The following is a 24,701-nucleotide window of genomic DNA, read 5'->3' on the forward strand; positions in this document are numbered from 1 at the left end:
AGAGCTGGGCAGAGCAATGGCTGCCGCTGTGTCTAGGTGCATGGGGGACCATTTCCTGCTGCATCAGAGGCAGTCTTTCCCAATAGTAGGTGACACCATCCTCATCCCATGTGTGGCTGGCAGGAGCATCAAATGAGCCTCTGTGTTGAATTAAAATGGGGCTCTCACTGCTGAGAGCATGAGAAAAGGATGCTGCTTTGTGACTCATTGTGGACCACACTGTGTGAAGAAAAATGATAAGCAGAATAGATGCTAAGAAGCTTTATGCGAATTTGTTAATGTGGGCACAGAAGTTGTCAATGATCCAAACCTTTTATATTTTTTAAGGCTGTGAAGATGATCCAGCTGTGACGCTCAAACATCTTCTTAACATTGTTTGAACAGTCAGAGCTGGAAGTTTGACATGGAAATGCAGCATCATTTTTAACACAGTTAATGGACAAATATTAAGAGAAACAAATGAGGTATTGCGCACAGGTCTTGTGAAAAATCAAAACAAAACACAACCAGCAACAATCTATCAGTAGTGGAGGGCTGGCAGAACTGCAGTGATCTCTGCTTTCCAGCAGTTGTTCTTTTTCTCTAGCAAGCAGAGCAACCCTGGAGAGTTCTTCACTTTTTATTTTTGATTGTGTGCTTCATTCATTGCTGGCTAATGTTGAGTTTTCAATCAACCAATACCCTCAGGTCCTCTCCTCAGAGCTGTTCTCAATCCATTCTCCACCCAGCCTGTATTTGTGCTTGGGATTACCCTGGCCCATGGTATCCCTTTGCTATGGCACATTAACCACACCACAGAGCTTGGTGTCATCAGCAACTTTGCTGAGGGTGCATTCAGTTGCACTGTCCATGGCACTGATGAAGATGTTAAACAGAGCCAGTCCCAAAACTGACCCTTGAGGAATGCTGATCTCCACTTGGACATTGAGCTGTTAACCGCAACCCTTTGAGTGTGACCATCCAGCCAATTCCTTATCCACTGACTTGTCCATCCATCAAGTCCGTGCCTCTCCAATTTAAAGACAAGGAAGTTGTGCTGGACAGTGTCACATGCTTTGTACAAGTCCAGGTAGATGTTTGGGTTTTTTTACTAATAACAATTCCAAATGTGTTTGTAAGATTGTTGGTTTATGAAACATTATTTGAACATTGAGAAGCCAGTTCCTTATTAGTTAGAACTGGTTTGAATGGGGGTGATTTGAATTTAGCTATTAGGTTACCTCAGTGGAAGGACTAGCTCTGAACATGTATTCATATTTGTGTTTCTTTAAGCAGTAAAACCATAGCAGAGGCTCACAATTTCTAAAATGATAGATTTTTTCCCTTTTGTTCTCAAACAAATTTCTGTATTAATGAAAAAATACTGTGTTTGTCAGTTTCTACTCAGCTATTCTGGATGTATAGTGTGCTAATGTAGATCAGCAGTTTTCTGCTTCTATAAATAGACTTCCTCAGCAGCTGCAGAGCAAAAATGACAAGCTTCTGGTCATTTTTATTACTGCCATTCAGAAATTGTTTGAATAGCTGTGAAAGTGTCTGGTGTTATGTATGCCTGCTGTAGTGATACTTGCAGACTGAGCTGAGGTTGTAAGTATAGAGAGGGTAAGGAGTGCATTTATAATAAGCCAACAGTGTGAGAGTAGAGGAAATTCTGTATTCCATCATTTGGGAGTTCTTAAGCTGAGTTTGGAGCTCTTTTATATAAAATAAGTGCTATCCAGCTGGCTAAAAGTCATGAGTTCTTAAATGGGTTCTGGGGATAGCATTTATCTAATGTCTTTATAGCTGGATATAAGACAGTCTTTTACAAGCATGCTCTGTTGGGGAACATCATCGTACTGTGCTCTGAGAAGCTGTCTCCTAAAATTTTCAGTTCCTTCTGCTGCTGGGTCTGGTTTTGTCTGCTGCATAAGAAAGAAACAGCCAGGCAAGAATGCTTACCCTCTGCAGCATTCCTCCCCTCCTGCACCATTGTGGGAGCTCTTGTACGGCTGAACAGCAATTGCTGCTGTCCTCCTTTCTAGAAGCTGACTAGGAAGTGGTACCAGTGTGGCTTGCATGAAGAAGGAATGGTAACAGGCCAGCCAAGTTACCATTATTGTTTGTGGACACAGAAGTTCCCAGGAAAGATAAAGTATATTCATCTTTCTTGTGAATTTAATTCCCATGTCTGAGTTTCCATGTGTGGCAGGTTTTGGTTTTTTTGTTTGTTTGTTTGTTTTGGTTTTTTTTGGTTGTTGTTTTTGTTTTCTTGAAAGCTTGCAGTCATCTTTTAGGAGTCTCACTACAGGGTCTCAGGAAATATCTTGGTCTGTAAGAATTATTTTCCTGAAACAGAGATGTGCTTGCTTTCAGTGTTTTCCAAAGAACATACAGTAAAATGGATGGTAGATTCAGCTTGTGCTGAAAGGTATGGAATGACTTGATGTTCCCCATCTAATAAGAGCACATTTCTTGACTCTTGATACCCAGCCTCTGCGAGTAACATACAAAAGGAAATTATGCAATATAGTATTATAATGACTGGTAGGAGTAGAGAACGTTTGTCAACTGTTGCTTTAGAAACAGTACCATCAGCCTGTGAGGTGGCTAAAGAGGACCTAGAAGTGAAATTAATTGTATTCCAAACACTTGGAAACAAGAAAGTTTCTTAGCATCTTAATTGTATGTTTTACTAGTACTTTAATCTGTATTCTTCGTATTAAATTAGATCCTAGTGATGTTAGCTATTATTCAAGGAGAAACACAGAACCCTGACAACTGAACTCTTATGATTTTTAATGTTGTTTGAAATGTATGTATGTTTTTAAACTTCTAGTGGAAGGCTTCTGGCTTGATAGCCTAAATATTTTAGGTGCTCTGTTACTAGAATAATGGATCATAGTAATTCTTCATAGAAGAAAATACAATGTGTAAAAGTACAAAACATGTTTCAATAGAAAACATGAACTTAAAAAAAAATTATTGCTCTCATTTTATTCGGCTACCATTCTAAGGGAGTAATTATAGTTCATTCACTGTGAACGACCATTTATGGCATTAATGAGGTCTAAATAATTGGGAGAGAGGATATTTGCAGTCTGTTATGAGATCTAATTGAAGTACAAAGTTTAGATGAATGAAATATTTCTAAAGAGTACGAAGTTTAGAAGAGCTAAAGAATAAGTATCTCTTAGTGCTTTTAAAGTTTATTGCTAAAACAGTATAAAAATTTGCACTTTGAGTCTTTCAAGATTAGCTTGTTGTATACTAGTTTAATTCCTGTTATAAATTATAGCCACTCTTAAAGTACAAAGTTAGTATCTTTTATGGAATGAATGGAAAGGAAGAAAAATGGTAACTTGGATGTAAAATTAGCTTGACTTGTATAATTCTTTGTCCTTTAAGGACAGGCAAAAGGTTGTTCATTCCAAGAATCTGTGTGAGACACTTTACTAAAAAAAACTTTTCTTTCTTCTTTTAGTCAGCAGATAAGCAGCGAGCCTTGGAAGAAACCAAAGCCTACACAACCCAGTCATTAGCAAGCGTAGCCTATCTGATCAACACTTTGGCCAACAATGTTCTCCAAATGCTGGATATCCAGGCATCCCAACTTCGACGCATGGAATCTTCAATTAACCATATATCACAAGTGAGCCTTTTTTCATGATTTTGTTCTTGAAATTACACAGCAAATAAAACTGTCACCTGTCATTTTGTGAATAAGAAAAATAGTCACATTTAAAAGAGAAGGATGCATTTCTTCTCATATTAGCAGGTCACATTACATGATTGTGTATCTGTGTTAGTGTGAGCATTTTACATAGGATAAGAGATTAAATCTGTTCTTGGCCAGCTTATTGTTTGAAGAGTAAGTGCATAAGTAAAAAGCACAGAAAAACTGCTAAAGGAAAAATAAGAATTTTACATCAAGGGACAGATTAAGCTTTCTACCTCCTATTTGGTGACTTACTGTACTTGGTATTTACTGGCTTCAGTCACTTGAAATTAAAAGAAATAAATATGAAGTGGATAGTGGAAAAGAATACTTACAATCTTTTTGCTGTTCCTGTTGCTGTAATACTGACGTCTAATAACAAAAGCATAGATGACAAAAGTAGTTTGCTCCTGGCTTTTCTTAATAAAATGTACTTTGCAATTACATTAACAGAAGGCAAAATTAATGTTTCCAGTTTGTGTATGGCTGCAGAACTCCTGCCATTGTTAGTGTTTTTTCTGAGCAGCAATAAACTACACTAGTATTGTCAGGAACCCAAGTCCCATCACCACACTGATCAGAGAATTTTGACTTCCAGAATAGGCTGAAGAAGGATGATAGATTTATTGGAGGTTTACATGCCAATGTTGGATTAAAGGAGAGATTAGGAGCAATGATACAGAAGTTTCTGTTTTTCTATTACTGTGTCTTATTTGACCAATACATTTTGGCTGAATATGGTAGTGTCATAAATTAAAATAAGGAATATTGTGGTATTTAGAAAGATATTTGAAAGTAGGAGCTGTGTAAGGTAGGAAATAAGCAGATTGAACTGATCTGTTAACTTGCTGATGCTGAAAGGGTTGCTAGGCTAGTACAGATTTGAACCAGAAAAATAAGTGAATAATTTTGTGCTAGCTTAATGGGCTGAATTGTCTCACTGAGGGGTCAGAGCAATTCCAGATCAGCAGCAAAGAGGTGGGGAGAATTGTCCTTTCTGGTAGTAGTGTGTTAATAGATTGCCTCAGTTATTTTATGCAACTCTATCCTCAAGAATAAGCTGAGAATTTTGGTTTCTTCTGCTACATGCTTCTTGTTAATCCATGGACAAATAAATTCTTTCCCTCTGAATGTCACAAATTACTCTGTGTGTGCGTGAGCACGTGTATGTGTGCTATATATATATGCTGTGAATGTGTGTAAGTGCCTTGTACACCTCTGTGTCTCTATATATGTGTGTATATGTGTGTGCGTGCTTCTTGACAAGCTAGTGCCATCTGACAGGTATTTCAACTGTTTGAAGCCTGACACAAAAGACAGTATAGAAATAAAAATATTCAGAGTTCACTGTATTTTTCCTTTTTCTAGATGTGGAATGTTCATTTTGTCACATAGTTTCTGTAATGTAGCTTTTGAGGGAAGAGCCGTAGCATTTTAAATTTTTTTCCTTCTGAGAAGCTGAGATTTACACAAGTTTAGATGCTAGGTTAGATTGTCTTTGGCATTTATACAAAATGGCTTGTTATTTAAAATGGAGCACTAAATTACCAACACTTAATGAGGATGTATCTGCAAAAATCCATAGGCAGTACTTAAACAACCAGAAAAAGTTTTCTGTTGGATTTTTTTATTTGGTTGTTTTTGGGTCGTGGTTTGTTGTTGTTGTTTTTTGTTTTTTTTTTTAAATATTGCTGTAAAATTGAAAATTGAGGGGCTTGTTTGGTTTGGTTTTTTTTGAGCATGCATTGTTCACATATTGGATACTCCCCAAATCTTCATGGAAGAAATTACATAAGAGCAGCAGACAGTACACAAAGTGTGTTGATCCAAGGAACTTTATTAAGCTGAATTCAGTATGTTCTAAAAAGGCTTCATCCCGTGAGATCATCATCTGTCTTAATTCAGTGGTTATTTTTCTTTAAAAAATTACTTTGTCACAGTTTCTGTGTAATTTTGTTATACTTGTGGGACAAACATGCAGAAGACTTCCTTCATTTTTTTTATGTTGGGTGTAAAGTTTAGTGGACTGTTTTTAATACCGCTTAAAAAGCGTCATTGGTGTGCCACATTATTATTTCAGTCAGTCTGACTTGAAATTGTCAGTAATGTAAAACAGAAAACAGGTAATTACCACAGTGCATTATTGCATTAGTGCTTTGGTCAGTAGGTATTGGTATTTATGTTTAGAAAACACTAATGCAAATTATGATATCTGAATGTGTAATCTTGCTTTTAATACTGAATTCTGCATTCCACATGTGGAATTGGAATTCCACATATTCTCCAAAGATGGAGTGTTAAAAAAAAGAGTGTAATAATGCTGTCAGGAGTCTGAAATTTCTTGTTAGAAAACAGTGTTTTAAGTTATAGCAGGGCACAGTGTATCCCATCTGCATTTCCTGACAGACTTCCCAAGCCAGGTGTTTTTGTTAGGCCAGCTCTAACCCCAAAAACTTATCAACAGAAGTTTCTAAACTGATGAATAAACATTCTGTTAGAATTCTCCTGTCTCACTTAAGGGATTTATGCTAGTACTGAAGGCAATGATTGCCTGTGTGTTTAGGATAAATGTTTTCATTTTGTTTAGCAGCAGGTTAATCTTTGTTCCTTTCTCTACCAATAAAATACCTCAATGTTCCTTTCTGCTGTTTTATAGACCTGTTAAGATCTTATGACTCCAGTAGTCTACTAAGCAAGAAAAATATTTTTTTTAAAAAAAACATCCAACAAAATGCTTTTCAATACAATTTTAGGAGTGTGTACCAGAATTAGGTGCAGTTTTTATACTCTTAGTCATTCCATAGCTATTCAAGATAAAAAAGCTTCAGATTTTAATTAGGTTTTATGCATTTTATTTTTTGTTACTGTAGTTACACCTCACCGATCACCCTAGTCCTTAATGAAATCAGTTGTACTCATGACTCCTATGAATAATTAAAAGACCATGCTTTTCATTCATTCAACAGTGCCAAATACCATAACTACATTAATATGTGCATTAAATATCTGTACTCACATTGTATTTATAGATAATTTCATAAGAAATAATGCATCTTTAAAGTAGCAGAGATTGAGAGCTTGAAATGCAGAGAAGGGAAGAAATAATCTTTCCATCACTGCACTAATTACTTTCTTTTACTAGATCAAAATTGAGGCTCTAGTTGTGTAGTGTTCAAGGCATAAAGTACTTTCCAGTTACCAGATTCAGACCCATAAGATTTTCATGTTTCAGTACATTTGAAACATCATATAGCATGTGAGGTTCAGCTGCTCTTGCAGCTGATGTTAACATTCTAGCAAATGGTATCAGAGGCCTGTGAGACAGAACGTATAAGAATCAGTGTAATGTTTCTGCAGTTCTCTAGTGACATTTCTGTATCACTGGTGAAGTCTGAGATAATAGTAGAGATTGAATTCTACAGTGGTATTAAACACGACATTATATCCAATTTGCAATCACATATCATTAGCTTATCAAGATAGTACATGCTTTCTGACTCCTCAACAGATGAGATGATGGTTCTGTAGGTGATCTCTTTGGTATGACTGCTACTTGTTCCAGAACTTCTCCTACCACTGAGCTGCAAAAGCAAAGGTCTGTTGCAGAGACGGGATAAAAGCCTGGGATGGAAGATAAAATAATCTTACCTTGATGAGTAATTATACACTTTTGGTATTCTGACCTGGAACATGTTTTTGTGCTCTTTTTGCACTGGTGCTCATGCTATAATATTGTAAGAGCTGTGAAGGTCTGATTTGCATTATTGTATGGGGGGGATGGTATATAGACCTCAGCATCACAGGGAGCTTCAGGAAGAACTTTGGCAAAATGGGTTGGAGAGTGTTTTAGTTGTTAAATAGTCATAGAATTGTATGTTTCTGTTAAGCTTGTATGAAATATGAATTTCTGCAGAGTTTATATATTAGCCAGATCTGGATGGGATTTTGTGAGGGTGATGGAGGATGTGTCCCAGATAATTTAACTACACCTATTACGTTTCAAATCATTGCTCAACGAACTTGAGCTTTCCAAAGAGAGGGGTTGCCAATGTATTTTGACCTTGAATAGTCAGTTTTTCTGTAGTTTTGCTTTAAGAAATAGTGATGTAGCTTTAGTAGAAACATTACAGTTCTAGGCTGGTGGTACTAGAGGTGGCAGAAATATATATGACTAAATTAAGTGCTTAAATTCTGCAAAGTTCCAAGATCTTGAAAATCTTGGAAATACTAGGTAATCTTGATAGATAGTAATTCAAGCTTCTATATAATGCCCCTGGTTTGTGGAACTTCTTCTCTGGAAAGAACGTGGAGAAACAATTTACTGGAAGTGTGGCTTTTGTTGTTTGGTTTTTTTTTTTAAACATTTTTTTGTAGTTTTAAAGATTGTGATGATTGCACAAGGTAATACAGCATCCATTTTGCAGAAACAAAAGGGTCAAACAGTGTAACCAACACCACTGCCCCAATCCCTGCCCACAGAAAAATAGAACTTTAAAAATATGTGTTATGAAAATGAGTTTTCATTGTGCCTGTTCCTTAGTTACTACAGAGCCTGTCTCCTAACTATGAAAAGTCTTTGTGGTATCATTCATAATCACTAGAGTGGTAACAGGAAATCCTGTGCATGTTTAGGAGTCCTAATAGTGGTGATTCTGGCTGTTTTCTTACTTTTTTTTTTAACCCTTTATCTGAAACATTTGTTCACAATTCTGGCACATTTCCTAAGGAAAGCTGGTTTGTGAGCAAGGAATTATTTTTGTTTTAAATGATGCAAGCAACTCTGTGCACCATGATTTAAGATACTTTTCTGAAAGAGATAGGTAGACACATTTGCTAACTTGTTCCTAGCCTTGTTACCAAACAAAATTAAAGTACACGTTTTAAGGCAATTAGTTTTCAGCAGGGCTTTTTCTTACAGCAGAGATTCTGCTGTAAGATTCTACTCATTATAATATCTGCAGGAAGGGATTTTCATTGTTGGCCTTAGGCATTCTAAGTGAGGGCACTGGGCTTAACCACTGGCATCATTGTGGATAAATTAGTACTGAGCACCTTCTAAAATCTAATAATTGCTTTGTGATGGATGATTTTGTAATGACTGAAATACTTGTCAATTTGTCGGAGTGAAATTTTATTCTATATGATGTCCAGTCCTAGTTTAGCAAGCTGTTATACAGCATAAGAAAACTTGCTTATGATTTGTTTTTCAGGTTGTAAAAGTTAAGGTTTGGGAACCTATCCTTACACCTAAACTAGTTGGAGAATATTTGAAAGATGAGATTAGACAGCAATTGTAAAATTATAAGGGATAATTGAAAGAATCGTATAAAACAATATCAGTAAATTAACGGGAACTATTAAGAATGTAAAGGAGAAGGAATTTTGCTGAACTGAAAAGAATGAGGGTAATAGAAAACCCAAAGAACCAATGGCTATTACTGTGGGTTTAAAGGTGGCAAGTTCAACAGTAAATTAAACAAAGATGATATAATCAAGTATATGTAGTGATATGTTTAGCACAGTATGCAGAGATCTTAGAAACGTTAGAAATTATTAGTTGTTTGTTTTTTTTTTAAATACTGACTCTGTATTCAAATGCATACCACTGTTAGTAAATACACTGCGTCTTTTGTAGACGGTGGACATTCACAAAGAGAAAGTTGCTAGAAGAGAAATTGGTATCTTGACTACAAACAAAAACACCTCAAGAACTCACAAAATCATTGCACCAGCTAACTTGGAGCGACCAGTTCGCTACATCAGGAAACCTATTGATTATACAATTCTAGATGATATTGGACATGGAGTGAAGGTAGGTGATATTGTTAAAACACCCAAACTGCAAATACATTGTCTTTGTATATTTTCAAAATAACCCATTGCTTTTCATGGTATTATACCAGTTTCTCCTTGCCTGGCCAGAGTGTTTATAAACATGAGAGGAGTCCAATTTGCAGTTGCTCCTTCCCATTCCCTTGTCATAGTGTTTCTAAACCTTGCAAACCCACTGAATCTTATTTCTGAGGATATGCAGGACTATGGATCTCACCTTTTAAAATGCTTCTCAATACTTGTGTGATGCTGCTGTTGTTTGCATCAGTTGCCTGGATTACACCTGGGGACTGAAAGGCTTATAACTGTCACTTTTCTGCCTGAATTAGTACCACAAAGTATGATCCAGCTGTAATTGTCACTGGCTTACTTGGAAGCTCACCCAAAGAAAGGGTTTGCATAAGAAGTATTATGTGCTCCCTCTTCTTTTTTCTGTCAGAGACAGTTATACTCATATCCTGTGATGTGTGTTGTTAAAATTATCTCTCTACAACTTTGGTGCCATATGGGGTTTCAGAATAGGAATATTGGTGCCAAGTTCGAAGCCATCTGGGTCTCTCTTTTAAGACTAGGAAAAAAGGAGGAATTTCAGGGCAAAGATCAGACTGAGGCACAACTCGGGGCTCTTGTTATACAACTGTTAGATCAGTGTACACAACAGCAGGTATCATGTATGAGATTAGATATAAATTTTTTAAAAGCATGTCCTGAATGTAAACACAGTCTCAGCAGGTGTGAACTCATTGTTAACTTGTGCTACCAGGAGAACAAATGTAGAAATGAGAACACTGACAATGTTTGAGTTCCAGGAGAAGAAAGGTAAATAACACAAAGGAATGTCATTTTTACATTACAAACTAACAAATCTGCAAACCTGCTAAGTAGCAGTAAGGTAAGATGCTTCTTCCAGTCGAAGTGCACCAGAATTTCTTTTGCTTGACTTGTAAGTGCATTAGGTTATCTATGTTGTTCAACTGGAACTGTCTGGATAGTTGTTTAAATGACAATAGGTTGTTTAAACAAACTCTTAAAATTTTAATTCTGAACAGTGCTATTTAAATATCTTTCCCAAGCAATTTTATTTAAGGTCTCCTCAATGTCCTGTTTGTTAACAGAAAGTATTTTTTTCCCATTTCTTACCACAAGAATCAACAACAGTTTGTAACCCTAAACAGATTAAAAAAGACAAGTTACTTTTTAAGCTTGATTTTACAAAACAAACAAAACCAAACAAAAAACCCCAAACCGAACACCAAACCCCAGCGTTAAAAGCTACAGTTTTGACCAGGAAACTATTACTAGTCGTGTGCTAAAATCTATGGCTAATCCTTATAAAATCTAAATGTATGCACGTCAGCAGAACTCCTTCTGGGTATGAATGGAGCATATTAACCTGTCGGGTTACTGTTGCTGTTATTTGAATGAACACTTTTGTTTTACTGATATTATTTTATAACTCATTCAAGAATAGTTTTTAATTGCTCTGCAGCACAATCTTATTTAGCACTGGCATTAAACTGTTATAAGAGGTATCCCACTTACTTCATTGTAGCAGAATCCTACTGTCTGTGATGCAATGAATTACATTATTCTGAAAGAACATAGTTCACCAAATGGATGACTCAAATGTGTATTTGCATCCATTAGTTATGTTTGTGATATGCATGAAGAAGAAATTATGTTTCCAATGTGCTGTATTTACCTAGAAAATGAAAAAGTATTGTGTACTTGTGAAACAATAAGCAAAGAACTTAACATCATGCTGTCCTTAACATTAAGATCCCTAGATCTGTTCCAATCAGATTGATCCTGTGTTCAGCACAGTTGTGCTTATGAACCTGTTGTTTTTGTTCTTGAGTAACCACAGTTTACTAGGTTTCTGTTTAGAGAATAAGGAGGAAAAAAAAAAAGGGTAGGAGCTTTACATTTGCCTATTTATAGCTCTTTATTTCTTGAGCTTGAAGATTATCTTCAAATGGATATCCAGAAGGAGTTAGTGGATAAATAGCATTCAAGTTCCAGTTAGCATCAGGGGGCCTCAGTCTGTGTTCTTTGACTTCTTTCTGTTTTTTCTACTAGAGGGCTTCTGCTCTAGTACTTGGACTCAGAATCATACATTGTCAGGACAATTAAAGAGCTAATGCAGCAAGCAATCATTGCAAACACTGAGGAAGGTGGCGAACTGGACAGAAAATAATACAGGAGAAAAAGGGAACATCCTTTGGCCAAGAAATCCAGTATGCCTTCTTGAGAGTAGTACGGACACATGAGTACCTATTCTTTTCATTCAGAAATTAGGAGATGCCATATTCAAGAAAACGTGCTCTACAATATGGTTTCCTAATACATGAGACTTTAAGTGCCTCTATGTGATTCCAGCAATCCCTCCTCATCTTCCCTCCTTGAAGCTAGAGTGCTGCAAAAATCTAAATAACCTTTTGCCTGAAGGAGACTTGTGTTCAGTTTTTTTCAGATGTTTCCTGAGTTACAAAGGCTTCCAATCTGTTTTCCCTCCAAAGAATTCTTTAGTCAGGAGTATGAAGGAAAAAACAAAAACGTTTGATATGCACCACTTTGAATGGGTTAAGGCACTGTAATTACCAGGCAGTGCTGCTGAGCAAAAAGTCTCAGTTCATTGACCCTCTAATGTAACTGGCTGCTCTGTCTGGCCAATACAGGAGGGGTTGGTTTTCCAGATGTGAAGAAACAGAGACCATTTTAGTTAATGGTTCTGTGGAACTTTAAATTCAAAGACATGAGATTTTCTAGTAAATCAGATTGTGTTTCTTTCTTAATACATTAAGGTCTATTTATTATCTAAATAGAGGAAATGCAGTAGTCGCTGTGGCTGCTCCACTGTTGAGATTCTGCATATTTAATGTTTGGTGTTAAAAAAAGTGTAAGAAATGTAATGTTACATTTCGATTAGCTGAACTGAAAACAGATCGAACAATATTAAAATGGAAGGACCAGTATTTAAAAAAAATATTATGGGGAAAGAAGGTGCATGTTATTGTGCCAGTAAGATGTAGAACTTAATGTCAAAAAGCTAGCACTTAGGTTTTAAAATAAGATTTCACTGTTGGTTAGTGTCTTAATATATAGTTTAGAAAATACTGATAGGTGGTGTAGAGTGCTGTACTTCTTAAAAGACACAATGATTTACTCTTGATCTTTGTTCAAGAGAGATCTCATGGCTTCATGTTAAGAGTTAACAGAATTTTCTAGGAAAGAACGTATATTAGCTTAATATTCTAGAGACTTCTGTTACAGATAGTGGTAAATATGCTAATGAATGTAACAGTTTAAATGAGCTCAGGGTATTGATAAGGCTACTCTTTGACAGTTTAAGTAAATTAATCTGTAAAGTTAATCCATCTAGATCTCTTGTTCCATTTGTAAAGAAGCTTGACTTTTTGTGAACACTGTAAGAACTTGAGTACACAGTATACAAGCATTTTAGAATTTATTTTAAGGTGTTACTCTAAAGGCTTTGTGATTGATGTATATTAAAAGTTTCAGCTTGAGAATCTTTTGTTCATGACACATTCTGCTTTTAACCACTCTTTCTATGATCTACGGATACATTATTTTGTTAATGCTGAATGCTTAACTTTTTTCTTTCTTTTTCCTTTCTCTTCATATCCTGAAGTTCCAACTAACCTTTCAATGCTTTTTTCCTTACCTCTTTTATTTGCTCCATTTATGCATTAAGTGGTTGCTTAGATTTAAGGTAAGAAACCCCAGGGCTGGATTTCATTCTTATTCTTCTGAGACTATTACACACGGGGAGATGATTAACATGAGTGTTACTGATTGTTTAAAACAACAGCTGCTCTCCCTCCTGTGTATCTGACCTTCTGTTGAATGTTTTCATTGCAAATAAACATTTTGTGATATAAATTGATGTATTTATATAAGGAAGCTAACACAGCTCATTGTAAAAGCTTTGTGGCAAAAGCTTTTTTATTTTTTTTACTGCCTTCAGCATATCTACCAGATAATTTACAGGGGAGAAATGTTGTGCTGACGTAGTGTCATAAAGAGACATAAAGAGGCAGTGGGTAGCAGCTGAATATGAGCCTCCCCCTGTGTAATATTCTTTTTATTCTATATACAGTGTAAATTATTATTTGATTGGAATCAATGTTTCAGTGTGAGATTGCTCAGACAATGGGCTCCAAAAATGTGTCACAAATTAAAATCTGTGTATTATTTTTTAAAGTTGCAGTATCCTTATTTTTTTCAGAAACTGCTAGAGCTATTTAAATACTGAGATGCACTTATGTATGGACATTTTCACAAATTCTATACTTGTGTAAAATATTTAATAATCTTTTAATATTTAAAAACCCTTTAGGTTTAGGTTTGATATTAGGAAGCACTTCTTCATGGAAGGGATGATCAGACATGGGAATGGAATGCTCAGGGAAGTGGTGGAGTCACCAGCCCTGGAGGTGTTTAAGGGAAGACTGGATGTGGCACTTAGTGCCATGGTCTAGCTGATGTGGTGCTGTTAGATCGTAGGTTGATGATCTCAGAGGTCTTTTCCAGCCTCAGTAATTCTGTGATTCTGTGAAAAAACAAGCTAAATGATTTTTCAGTCAGATATTAAATTAATAGTGCATCAAAGAATTCAGACTGAAATATGTCAGATTCTCAAGGACCTTAAAGAAGTTTAAATGTTAGTAGCCTTAGTGGCTGCAGAAATAAAAAGCATCAAATCAGTCAGGCACAAGCAGTTAAGTGAAGTTACATGATACTGTGTTGGAGTTCATAGCATGTTAATTAATAGTTTATAGCCTTTATTGAGAATTTTGATATGATCCTCCTGAAGTGCAGCTGGTTTGGGTATAGAGGGAACAAAAAGTTTTTTTGTAGCAACCGCCACAGTTTTTATAGAGGGAACTGTATTTTAGAACATGGAATGCTAATAAGTAGTATGAGCATATTCATTAAATGAGGTTCCAAGTTGATATCAAATATTTGTTATGGATAAGTATTTTCTATGACTGGAAAATGCTGAAGGAAAATCCTGCATGTTCCTGAAAAGATGGAGTGTAAAACCAGGTATTGCTGTAGATAGCCCAGTGATGTCCCTGTGGAATTGGCCAGATGGAACTTTTTAGTAAGGTATTTAAGTGTATGTAGCACATCTGATCACAATGGAAATTAATAAATGAGAGATATCTTGCATGCAATTTGAAATTCATTTTTACATAAGTGTGTGAGGTACAGTATTTCAAGAGTAACTTGAGAATTGCAAAATGTATCTCCTCCCTGACTTTTTCTCTTTAAAAACAAATTGGATACTTCTAATGCTGAATATGCCTTATTCTGTGTGCCATTCGTATTGGATGATGGTTTTCTCAGCGATCTTAAAAAAACAATTTGAAAACCCAGTTTTCTTTGTTGCTCTCTGCAGTTGCAGTTATAAACAAGTAATGACCACCCTAAAAAAAATCTAAAAATTCTAAAATTATAGATTATGTGTGAACTGCCATATTTGTTGATCAGCTGCAATGATGATAAGATTTTTCTATTTATGGGTTTGGAATGAAAATAACATTTTTTGTTATAATGCCAGTTAACATCTTTATTTTTAGTAGAGTGAACCTGACTGGAAATTTGATTTGGAAAATCATATGTCAATTAACTTCTCTTTGCCAAAACATTAGGGTTTGAACAAAATTTGAAAAAAAAAGGCAAAAAGCAGCACAGCACCTCTCAGTGGACAGAAGTTATTCTTTAAATCTTGCTATATTCACTGTGCATCAGCCTGAAAGAGGAAAACTAAAATGTGGCTCCTAACCCTAGTTCCATGTGAATAATAATTTTGAAGTGTTCAGCCTGTATTTATTTTTCATGGCTGCAAAGAAACCTTAGTCTTGGCTAACAGCAATGGTATTAAACTGACTGTAGCAGTGCTAACTGTGCTTGTGTCTGAGCAGCTTAAATTTAAACTTTACAGAGATTTTGAAGAAAATTCCTGTTACAAGTCAGAGAAGTATCTGTAAGATCTCCTGTCAGCAAATCAGTTGAAAATGACAGCGTTTAAGCCTTTTTGTATTTACCTGACTTGGTTCTTCAGTTATTTTACATAGGTGAATGTGGTTAAAAACAATGAAACTCACTTGTTGAAGCTTCTACTTGTGGTCATTTGCCCAGACAGGGTTGTAATTTCCATCTCACTTTCATATCAACTGGTTAATTAACCAACAAACATATAGTTTAATTAGACATGCAAAGTGTATTCCAGTGGCTGAACACAGCCTGGAAAGGAATTTACTTTGAGGTAGCAGATAATGGTTCAAAAGTCTCTTCATCCTCTCTTTAGCATTAACGAGATGAAGTAAGGTGTGGGAAGGTAGTTTTCATTCAGCTTCAGTTGGTTTTGCTGCAGTCAGGTATAAAATTGCTCAAGAAGGTTGGGTAGTTGCTTGAAGTTTCTGAATATAATCCATGAAATATCATGGATGGGTCACTTTCTCTTATTAGCTTTTGGGAAAAATCTACATCCTGAAAGTTCTAGAAAATCCTATTTGACCACAAAGCACCACTTAAAAATTTATGGGCTGAGTCCAACTTTGGCTTTAGAAGGTAGTTCCTTCAGAGGTTTGATTGTGTGGAATATCTGGTATACAGGATTTTATTTTTTAATTTTTTTTAAAACCCCACTTTGTTTTGTTATTTTACTGCCAATCGAGATGTTCTTCAGAAGAGTAAAAATGTGGATTGAAATCTTTATTGGAGGTAGGTGCCTTACGGCCATGGCAATACACAGTGCATTGGTGCAAATAGTTTTTGCACATCTGCTGACCAGCTCCTATGTCTGACCAACTATGTATTTCTGCACTTCTTGTTCAATGAATTCTTTTGCTTATGACAACATTCGCAAGAACTGAATTGAATGAACTGCAGGATTTCTCAGTTTTAACCAGTTTTATTTCACTAAATACTTCTTACATAGTGGAATTCTAACAAAGCTCAATCTGTTAAATGTTTATATAAATGTAATTAAAAAGGAAACTCAGTCACATATAGGACCATAAGAAGGTGATTAATCACTGTGATTTATGAAAAAACAGTTGTCGAAAATAGAAATTGGATAAATAAACCTTAAGTATTAAAAAACAATTAGTGACCATTTTCTGAGGGCTCTAATCAGTCCTGTGTCATGTCTTAAAGTCTTCAGATGTTACCTTTTAAAAACTGAGACACTGTAGCTCAAAATAGAAAATACTGGATGAAGTACTATTGTACTCTTTTAAAACTGTAGTAGCCCATTTTTTTGCAGTTTGTTTTATGTTTGTAAATTTGGAGATGGATTTCAGGACATCCTTCAGGATGTGTTACTTACCAAGGATCTGCTTATTTTAAGTTGTTTATACAGTTGCTTCCTCAGCAAAACTTCAAATTCCAGCTCCAGTGTTGGCAGTTACAGCTTCGATTTAAGACATTTTCTTTGGTAGTGCAAATGCTTGCTAATTCACATATAAAAAGCTTCTGCAAGGTGTCCAGTAAAAAAACCCAAACAAAACCCAAAACCTTATCCAAGATCTCCCTAGAATTATTTGGTGCTCTTCCATGTAATTTCAGTTGGTAATACTTTCTAGTTTTTTGCTTGTGTGAGAAGAGGCAAAAAAAGAATTGGAAAAATCCCTGCATGCATTCTGTGTAGACTCTGTACAATACTTGACTTTTCACAGGTTGTCTTCCTGCTTTTAGAACAGTGAGTTGGGGGTTTTTTGTGAGCTTTCTGTCCAAATCATTACTGCCTGTCTTTATTTATTTATTTATTTATTTATTTTTAACACAGGGGTTAGCTGTTCCGGGAGTTGTGTGCAATGGCAGAAGTACAGCTTTGTGTTTTTGGTTGCAGGCTCTGATTTGCCACATAGTTTCCTAAAGGAAGTTGCAAGCTTTTAACTACAAACCAACCAAAATCTGTTGAGTCCTGAAGTCAAACAGACCACCAAAAGAGAATTAATTCCTCTGCTTTCACTCTCTAATTAAACCAATTGCATCTGGATGGTTCCAGCTGTGCAGAGCTAGGGGCGATGTAATAAGAAACAGTGTAATTTCTGGAAAATTCCAACTTACTCTAGAAAATGGACTTTTGAATCTTGTCAGCAAATGCAAATGTGACCTTGAGTTCTAGTGGTTTCTTCAAATTTTGGAACTTTGTAAGAGGGGTGTGTGTGTGTGAGGATTTGTGTATGGAAGCTATCTTTACAACCGTATGTGCAAAATGGAAAAGGCAGTAAAGTTGTGCAGAAGAGGGCATTAATGTAATATCCTTTTATTTCTTTTTTTTTTTTTCCCCCCTTTTTTTTTTGAGCTCCTAGTAGAACTCATCATAGAAGGGGACAGTTGGAAATGTTACAATGTTTGTCTCTCAACTGAAGTTGCAACTTGTATAGTTTTACTTTTTTTTTTTTTCCTACCCCAAGGCAGCCTATAACATTTTCTTTAGTGTCTTGCATGATATTATTTCCACAGATCTATCCATTTTGATCAGAACTGTTGGAATAATTTTATATTCTTAATTTCTGTGACTATCTGGCCATAAGTCAAAGAGAAAGTTACTCAGGGCTGTTTAACTTAGAGTAGCTAATCTTACAGCAATCAATCCTGACAGATTTGAAGACAGCCCTGTAAACTTTATTACTTGCTCTTTCAATGTTTTGTTTTTAATGTTGAAAAGTCATTTCAAAGAGCCTCAAACTAAGCTTACTGTCACTGCATTTTCCCATCTTTCAGTTTAGCATTTTTTAAGAACAGTTTCTTTGTCACTAAGGTTTCTTTGCTAAAAAAGGATCACTTTTTCTTTGGCCACTTTTCTAAAGCTTTCTTCTCATCAGATGTCAAGGATATGTTTATTTGCAGTGTTAATGAAAGTACCTAGCAGTTACTGGAGTTGTGCGTTAGTCAGGCAAATATCACTTCCACTTCTTACTGTACATGGTGTGATCCTGCTGTATTCTCCACCTCTGCTGTCCTCTCCATGTGGCTCTGGCCCAGTAGAAGCCTAAAACTTAATTTTGGTTCCTGCAATGACTGTGTACAAATAATAAGGTTCTTCATGGTTAAATATATGGAATTTTATATTAACTGTAGAGTGACAGATAGTGATTTTGTCATTTGGTAAGAACCAATAGTGTAGGCAATTAAAACAGCTGAATAGACTACTCAGGGGCACACAGATTTTTTTTGTCTTTCAAGTTTGCTCTCATCTAAAGGCATCCAAACCCACTACCCCGCTAGGCCTAATGGGCTGCTTGAAATACAGCATGTGACAGTGCAGCAGGTGTTTAATTAAGGTGAGGTTTTTTTGTTTGTTAGTGTATTTTTGGACAACTCAAATAGGTAGGTAGATGGAACAGACATCTTTAATGAAAGAGGAAATGCAGGGGGTGCTGCAACTTTAAAAAAATGAGATTTTGTGCTATTTCTTAATGTTCCGTGTATAGAATAAAATATACTTCATTTTCCACCTTCCCTCTTCCCTTCAAGTAGTTGTAGTTCAGTGCTTTCCTTGTTCCCTCACTTGAATTAACTTTAGATTTCTTGTTGCTTAGAGTTGGCTTAAAGGACTTGATAATGTTCTGTAAAAGAATTTTGTCTTGAAATGACACTACAAAGTACTCTTGCACAATTAAGTACAAACATCTTTTTTTGAATTTGACAAAACCTTTCAATGCTTGGTTTTCTTTTCCTGCCCGCAGACTGAAAATGTGGTAGCACTGGGATTATTTCGAGCCAAAGAATCAAGTTTCAGTGGATTAGAATACTGAATATATTACTCTTAACACTGCTCTCATTTATCAATTCATAAATCTAAACATTACTAGGGTTTTAAGTGAGTTGTTACGGTAAAATTTTAAAGGAGTAATTTGCCTTTAATGATTTTTGCAAATACTCTTAATTGCTTTGATCTCTGTGCCTTTGTTATATGGAGGTGAGGGCAGTAGGCAAGACTTACCTTTTGGAAATAAGAAATGCTGTGAAATAGAGCATGAGACGAACAACAGAAAAAGGGCTGTAATCATACGTACTTAGGTTTGTTGAATATCTCTGTGTCTAAGCTGTAGTTGGCAAATTCATAAATCAAAGCCATTTAACAGAGACTTGTAGGAAGACTGTGTGCTGGTTCCTGTAAGGGTGCAAGCACTGAGAGAATTATGCTGGGCTGGCAGTGTACAGATAAGCAAAATGCCTATATTCGTAACAATTGTTTATGATTCCTAGATTGATCAATCAGCCAGGAATTCAGATTATTGTTTAAAAGAAGTTAGAATAAATTATTTTTTATAAAAATTACTTTTATTAGTATTTTAACCTGAAAGAGAGGGAGGGGACAACTGCAATTGCATCACGCCACATCATTGCTAAATATTTTTCTCCCTATTTATTTATCCATTCTTAGAGATTAAATTACTACAGATTTGGTGGGGGAAAAAAGTGCATATTTGTATTTTTATCCATATAGCTTTCTCTCTATGTTTACATATACATAAATAGTATTTACAACAAACATCCTGTTAAAGATTTTTATATTGTACTGTGAAAACATTAAAACATTAATGGATCATATTTGGAGGTTACTTTGACTTCTTATTTGTATGAATTATATTAAATTGTGGCCTATTAGATAAACCTTAGTATTTTTAAACAGTATTCAAAAATAGTTTTGAAATTTACCATTCAGTAGTGCAACCTGAAATAACTGCCTTTATCTCAAAAGATGACTGGGAGGTTTAACCAAGTTAGATACAGTGTCCGAATTGTCAGTGATTGTGATAGCCTAAAGACAAATTCACTTTTTATAAACAGTTTTTTAAAAACCTATGTAATAGAGTCCTTTGAGCGCAACTCTTGACTTCTAGCAGAGTGGAAATTGCATATTAGATGCATGGCCTCTCAAATTTTTGTTTGTTTAAACCTTCCCCTTCTTAGAGTTAATTGTGAAAGGTATCTCAGTGTCTCTCCCCCTAGAAGCTGAGCTTAGTGAAGGCTTTTTCTCCCCATTCTTTCCTGCAGGTCAGCACACAGAATATGAAGATGGGTGGACTGCCTCGTACAACACCACCCACCCAGAAGCCACCAAGTCCACCAATGTCAGGAAAAGGAACTATTGGGTAAGTGCAGTTACCAAATGTTTAAACAGAAGGGGAAAAAGGTAAGATTTATTTCTTTTTCTGTAGTTTGGAGTTTGTTTTGTTTTGTTAACCATTAACAAAAGTCAAGAGCTGTCATATTTGCATCCCTTACACTGATCATGTCTTATATATCAGTTAGCATGCCTTTGCCAGAATACAGTGGGCATCATCAGCCTTTCCCAATAGGAACCTTTTTATAATTGCAGAGCACGTATAACTACATGCTTTAGAGTAAAAAGTCATTAACTGTTTGCGTTTGACAGCTGGTGCTAAACAACTGGAAAATTAGTATGTGGCAGTGTTCATTAAATATTTTTGCTGTATGTGATAAAAGTACTTTCCTATTAAGTCTATGAACTTGACTTTGATCTTAGGACAATGTTATAACTGGGATGAATGCTGTCTATAGCTATTTGTTTATGTACATACATACAGACCATGGTGCTTTATTTTAAAACAAAATATATGGATTACTTTTTAAACAAGAATGGGATGTACAACACAGTTCAGTGAGAGGAAGAGCATTTGGAGATTGAACTACATGAAGAACATCCTTAATTATTTGTTCTCATCCAACAAAGTGGATACTGCAAACTTAGGGAAAAGCATCTTTTTTTAGCTCCCATTATTGATTGGTATGTAGCTATCTTTTAATGAAGAATCTTTGGATTTGTCTGTATTGTCTTGATTTGCTTCTAAAATATGCTTGTCCTTGTGTAGACGTCACTCTCCGTATCGTACGTTGGAGCCAGTACGTCCTCCAGTGGTACCAAATGACTACGTGCCTAGCCCAACCCGCAATATGGCTCCCTCACAGCAGAGCCCTGTTAGAACAGCATCTGTGAATCAGAGGAATCGCACATACAGGTATTCAGTGGAGTCCTGTACAAAGTGTAGCTGGCACTGTATAAGCACGTGGACAAAAAATGTTTTGATAAAAACCAAATCCATCTGCACCTCTACAGAGAAGCTTGGTAATTCATCATACGGACTGAGAGCATCATTTGGCCTGATGAGAATGTACTCTGATAAACCCAGTAGTGCATCATGTTAAGATTGTTCCCTTAATCTCCTAGTCACCTTAGTTTTAGTGCTATCATTTAATTACAATACTTAATGTGTTACTAATATCGTGAAGTCTTTCAAGTAGGTAGGTCGTTATACTATTTTACTAAATACTTATAAAACTGGGAAGAGACTTTGTACAGAACTTGACTTCTACATGATGAGACTGCATAGTATCCTTATAGTTCACATTTTTATTTGAACAGTCTTTGATGTTTATACAATGAGTAGCTGAAAAAGAACATTTCATTTTGAGAGTACTGATAACTTCAAACAGAATAAAACTGAACTGTAATATCAAGAGTTCTGCAGAATGCTAGTCTTTTCTCTAGGATAAGAATTTTGTGGTGATATGGGTCTAAATACTTCCCTTGAAATCTTTACTTTTTAAACATGATAAGTTGTTGTGTATGGCTATACTGATGGACTTAAAATATAAGAAAACCTGACTTCTACTACTTTACTATCTTACTATGTCCAGATTTCAGTAGTCTCATATGAAAGCATATTAATCAGAGTCTAACCAGTCTATGTGATTTATAACTTACAGAAAAAAGGTCTGTATTTGCTCACTAGTGGTTTGACAATACTGGAATTATGTGCTTTGGAAAAAGGTTACAGGTTACTTCATTTTTGGGCAAGTTCACTGCGACAAACTGAAAAATCTGTTGTCGAAGTGAAGAGTTTCAGGAAAACTAAGATTTATATAGTCTTGTATTATTCTTGTTTCTTTTCTCTTGTTCTGTGTTACTTCTCTGAATTAGTAAGGTGCTATATAAGGGATCTTATGTATGCACAGCAGCAGCGGCATATTCATACCCTGGTTTATTTTGGTTTCTTACAGCAGCAGTGGGAGTAGTGGAGGAAGCCACCCAAGTAGTCGGAGCAGCAGTCGAGAGAACAGTGGAAGTGGAAGTGTGGGTGTTCCTATTGCTGTTCCCACACCATCTCCTCCCAGTGTCTATCCAGGTAGATGGAAACTTGGTGTTCCTCTTCCTGACTCAGCATTAACCTTTATTATTTGCAATTCCCCAAAACATAGTGCTGAGTAAACCCAAGAGAAGTCTCAATAATCCAGAAATAGGCATGCCTTGAAAACTGCTTGCTGCTGATAGTATGAGTTTGAATCAAGTAATATTGTCTCTGGGAGTGTCTGATGTGCTCTAATGCTTCTTTTATATATTTTATTTATGTTTATCAGAATTTTTTGCCTGGCTTTCTGCATGTAGGTAGGATCCAACACCTTTTCCAGTGGGCCAGGGAAACTTCTCCCTTATCCTTCTTAGCAAATAAACGTGTTTTTCATTGGCTATTCATGCAGACACATAAAAGCATGCTGAGAGACAGGCCAGAGTAAATCTTCGGTACATTAATGCAAGCCTGAGTTGTCACAAAAAGACACTTGTTCATTGTAATCACCTCGGTCTTTCCAGAAATAGGAAGTGATATTAGTACTCCTTTTTTCTTTGCTTAGCCCCTTTAGTGAAGAAGAGTGTATAGTGGTCTTGCAGTGCAATCTGAAATACATAATGCTTCTGAACCAAAGAAGTCGAAAATTTTGGCTTTACTTTTCTTTACATTTTGTAATCTGTACAAAAGCTAAAGGTGGTCATGCTACAGATCAAAGTGAAATAACAAGGTGTAAAGACATCTTTCAAAAGTAATGGCTTTCACTGAAAAGTTCTGGGTTGTTCCGTTCAGATCTGCAAAGAAGCAGTAGATTTGCTTGACCCTCATTTACTGTCTACATAGGAATGAACCTTTCTTTAACAGCTCAGTGTTTTTCTCTCATCTCCTCATGCATTCTAAAATACTTTGCATCTAATAAGTAGCTAACACTGAATAGTCAAAGGCTTTCTCTAATCCTTGCTAACATATCTCCTTATTAACTCCACCTCTTCCTCCTCTCTTCACTTAGCCCCCGCTGGCTCGGCTGGCACTTCTCCCCTTCCTGCTACCTCTACTTCTGCCCCCGCTCCTCCTGCCCCTTCCTCTGCTGCCCCAGATGCTGCTGCTACTGCTGCAGGAGCTCAGCCCCTTCCTGATGGCTTCACCTCTCCAACTCCCCCTGCTGTTTCTTCCACACCCTCTACAGGTGAGTGTCTGCTCCAGCTGGTGAGCAGATATGAACCCAGATATAATCACCATCCAAAGCTTTTCAAAGTTACTTCAGAAGCAGAGGTGTTTGGTTGGTTTTGTGTTGTTGTTGTTTTCTTTTTTTTTAAGTGTAGCTAGAAAATTTCTGCTGATAGCCACCTAAAAGGTAATGGTTATAGTAGACAATTCACAATGTGCTAGTTCCATAAGCAGCAATGATTCAAATTTATATATTATTTTAAAAATATATTTATATAATTATTTATTACAGTATAATTTATGGTTTGGATACTGAGAATCTCATCAAATAATTAAGTTGCGGTGAAACAGCACTAATAGTTCTAGGTCTGAATTTTCTCCTTCAATAATGGAATAAAAAAGTGCATCTAGCGAAGTATAATATATATGAATTGTCTCTTCAGTGCTTTTAAATGCTAGGTCTCCTTTCAATGAGCTGATGAAAAGGGAAATTTTTTTGTGCTAAGTGTCATACAAGTTGGTATTATGCAAAATAGTACTAAAACATTTGGTTTAGTAGGTGATACTTACGGTGTATATTGCAACTTGTTTTTTTAATGCTCATTAAATCACCCGACATTTTTCATTTTCTCATATGCTGAAGTTGCAGCATATAGTACTTGTTAACCCTAAGGCTGTTGTTCTGCATCAACTTTTGAGGAGTAAAAATACCTCCTGTAGGCAGCCAAATTAATATATGGCTACCTCCATGCTTCATTACTTTTCATTATTGTAGAGGCAGATCACAGTGGTGTGAATTGGTTTGCGTGCTTATTAGCATTGGTCTCTCTTAGTAAGAATTTCATCAGGTGCCAGAAGCATTCTTGAAA

At 35.9% G+C, this 24,701-nt stretch overlaps 1 protein-coding gene across 12 annotated transcripts in view; it reads left to right on the top strand.

The window, feature by feature from the left end:
- ABI2 (abl interactor 2) overlaps positions 1 to 24,701 on the top strand; it is a 58,494-nt gene that overhangs the window by 19,894 nt on the left and 13,899 nt on the right. For 2 of the 12 annotated variants that reach the window (XM_051623055.1, XM_051623057.1), the window contains exons 2-8: positions 3,464 to 3,631; positions 9,333 to 9,509; positions 13,245 to 13,262; positions 20,573 to 20,670; positions 21,412 to 21,558; positions 22,601 to 22,725; positions 23,675 to 23,851. In XM_051623055.1, the coding sequence (XP_051479015.1) occupies positions 3,464 to 3,631; positions 9,333 to 9,509; positions 13,245 to 13,262; positions 20,573 to 20,670; positions 21,412 to 21,558; positions 22,601 to 22,725; positions 23,675 to 23,851 (910 nt within the window). The remainder of the gene's footprint in view (positions 1 to 3,463; positions 3,632 to 9,332; positions 9,510 to 13,244; positions 13,263 to 20,572; positions 20,671 to 21,411; positions 21,559 to 22,600; positions 22,726 to 23,674; positions 23,852 to 24,701) is intronic. The other 10 variants (XM_051623060.1, XM_051623063.1, XM_051623056.1 and 7 more) reach the window with 5 other exon arrangements.

This window comes from Apus apus, chromosome 6 (assembly GCF_020740795.1).
Source record: "Apus apus isolate bApuApu2 chromosome 6, bApuApu2.pri.cur, whole genome shotgun sequence".
NCBI classification, from domain to species: Eukaryota; Metazoa; Chordata; class Aves; order Apodiformes; family Apodidae; genus Apus; species Apus apus.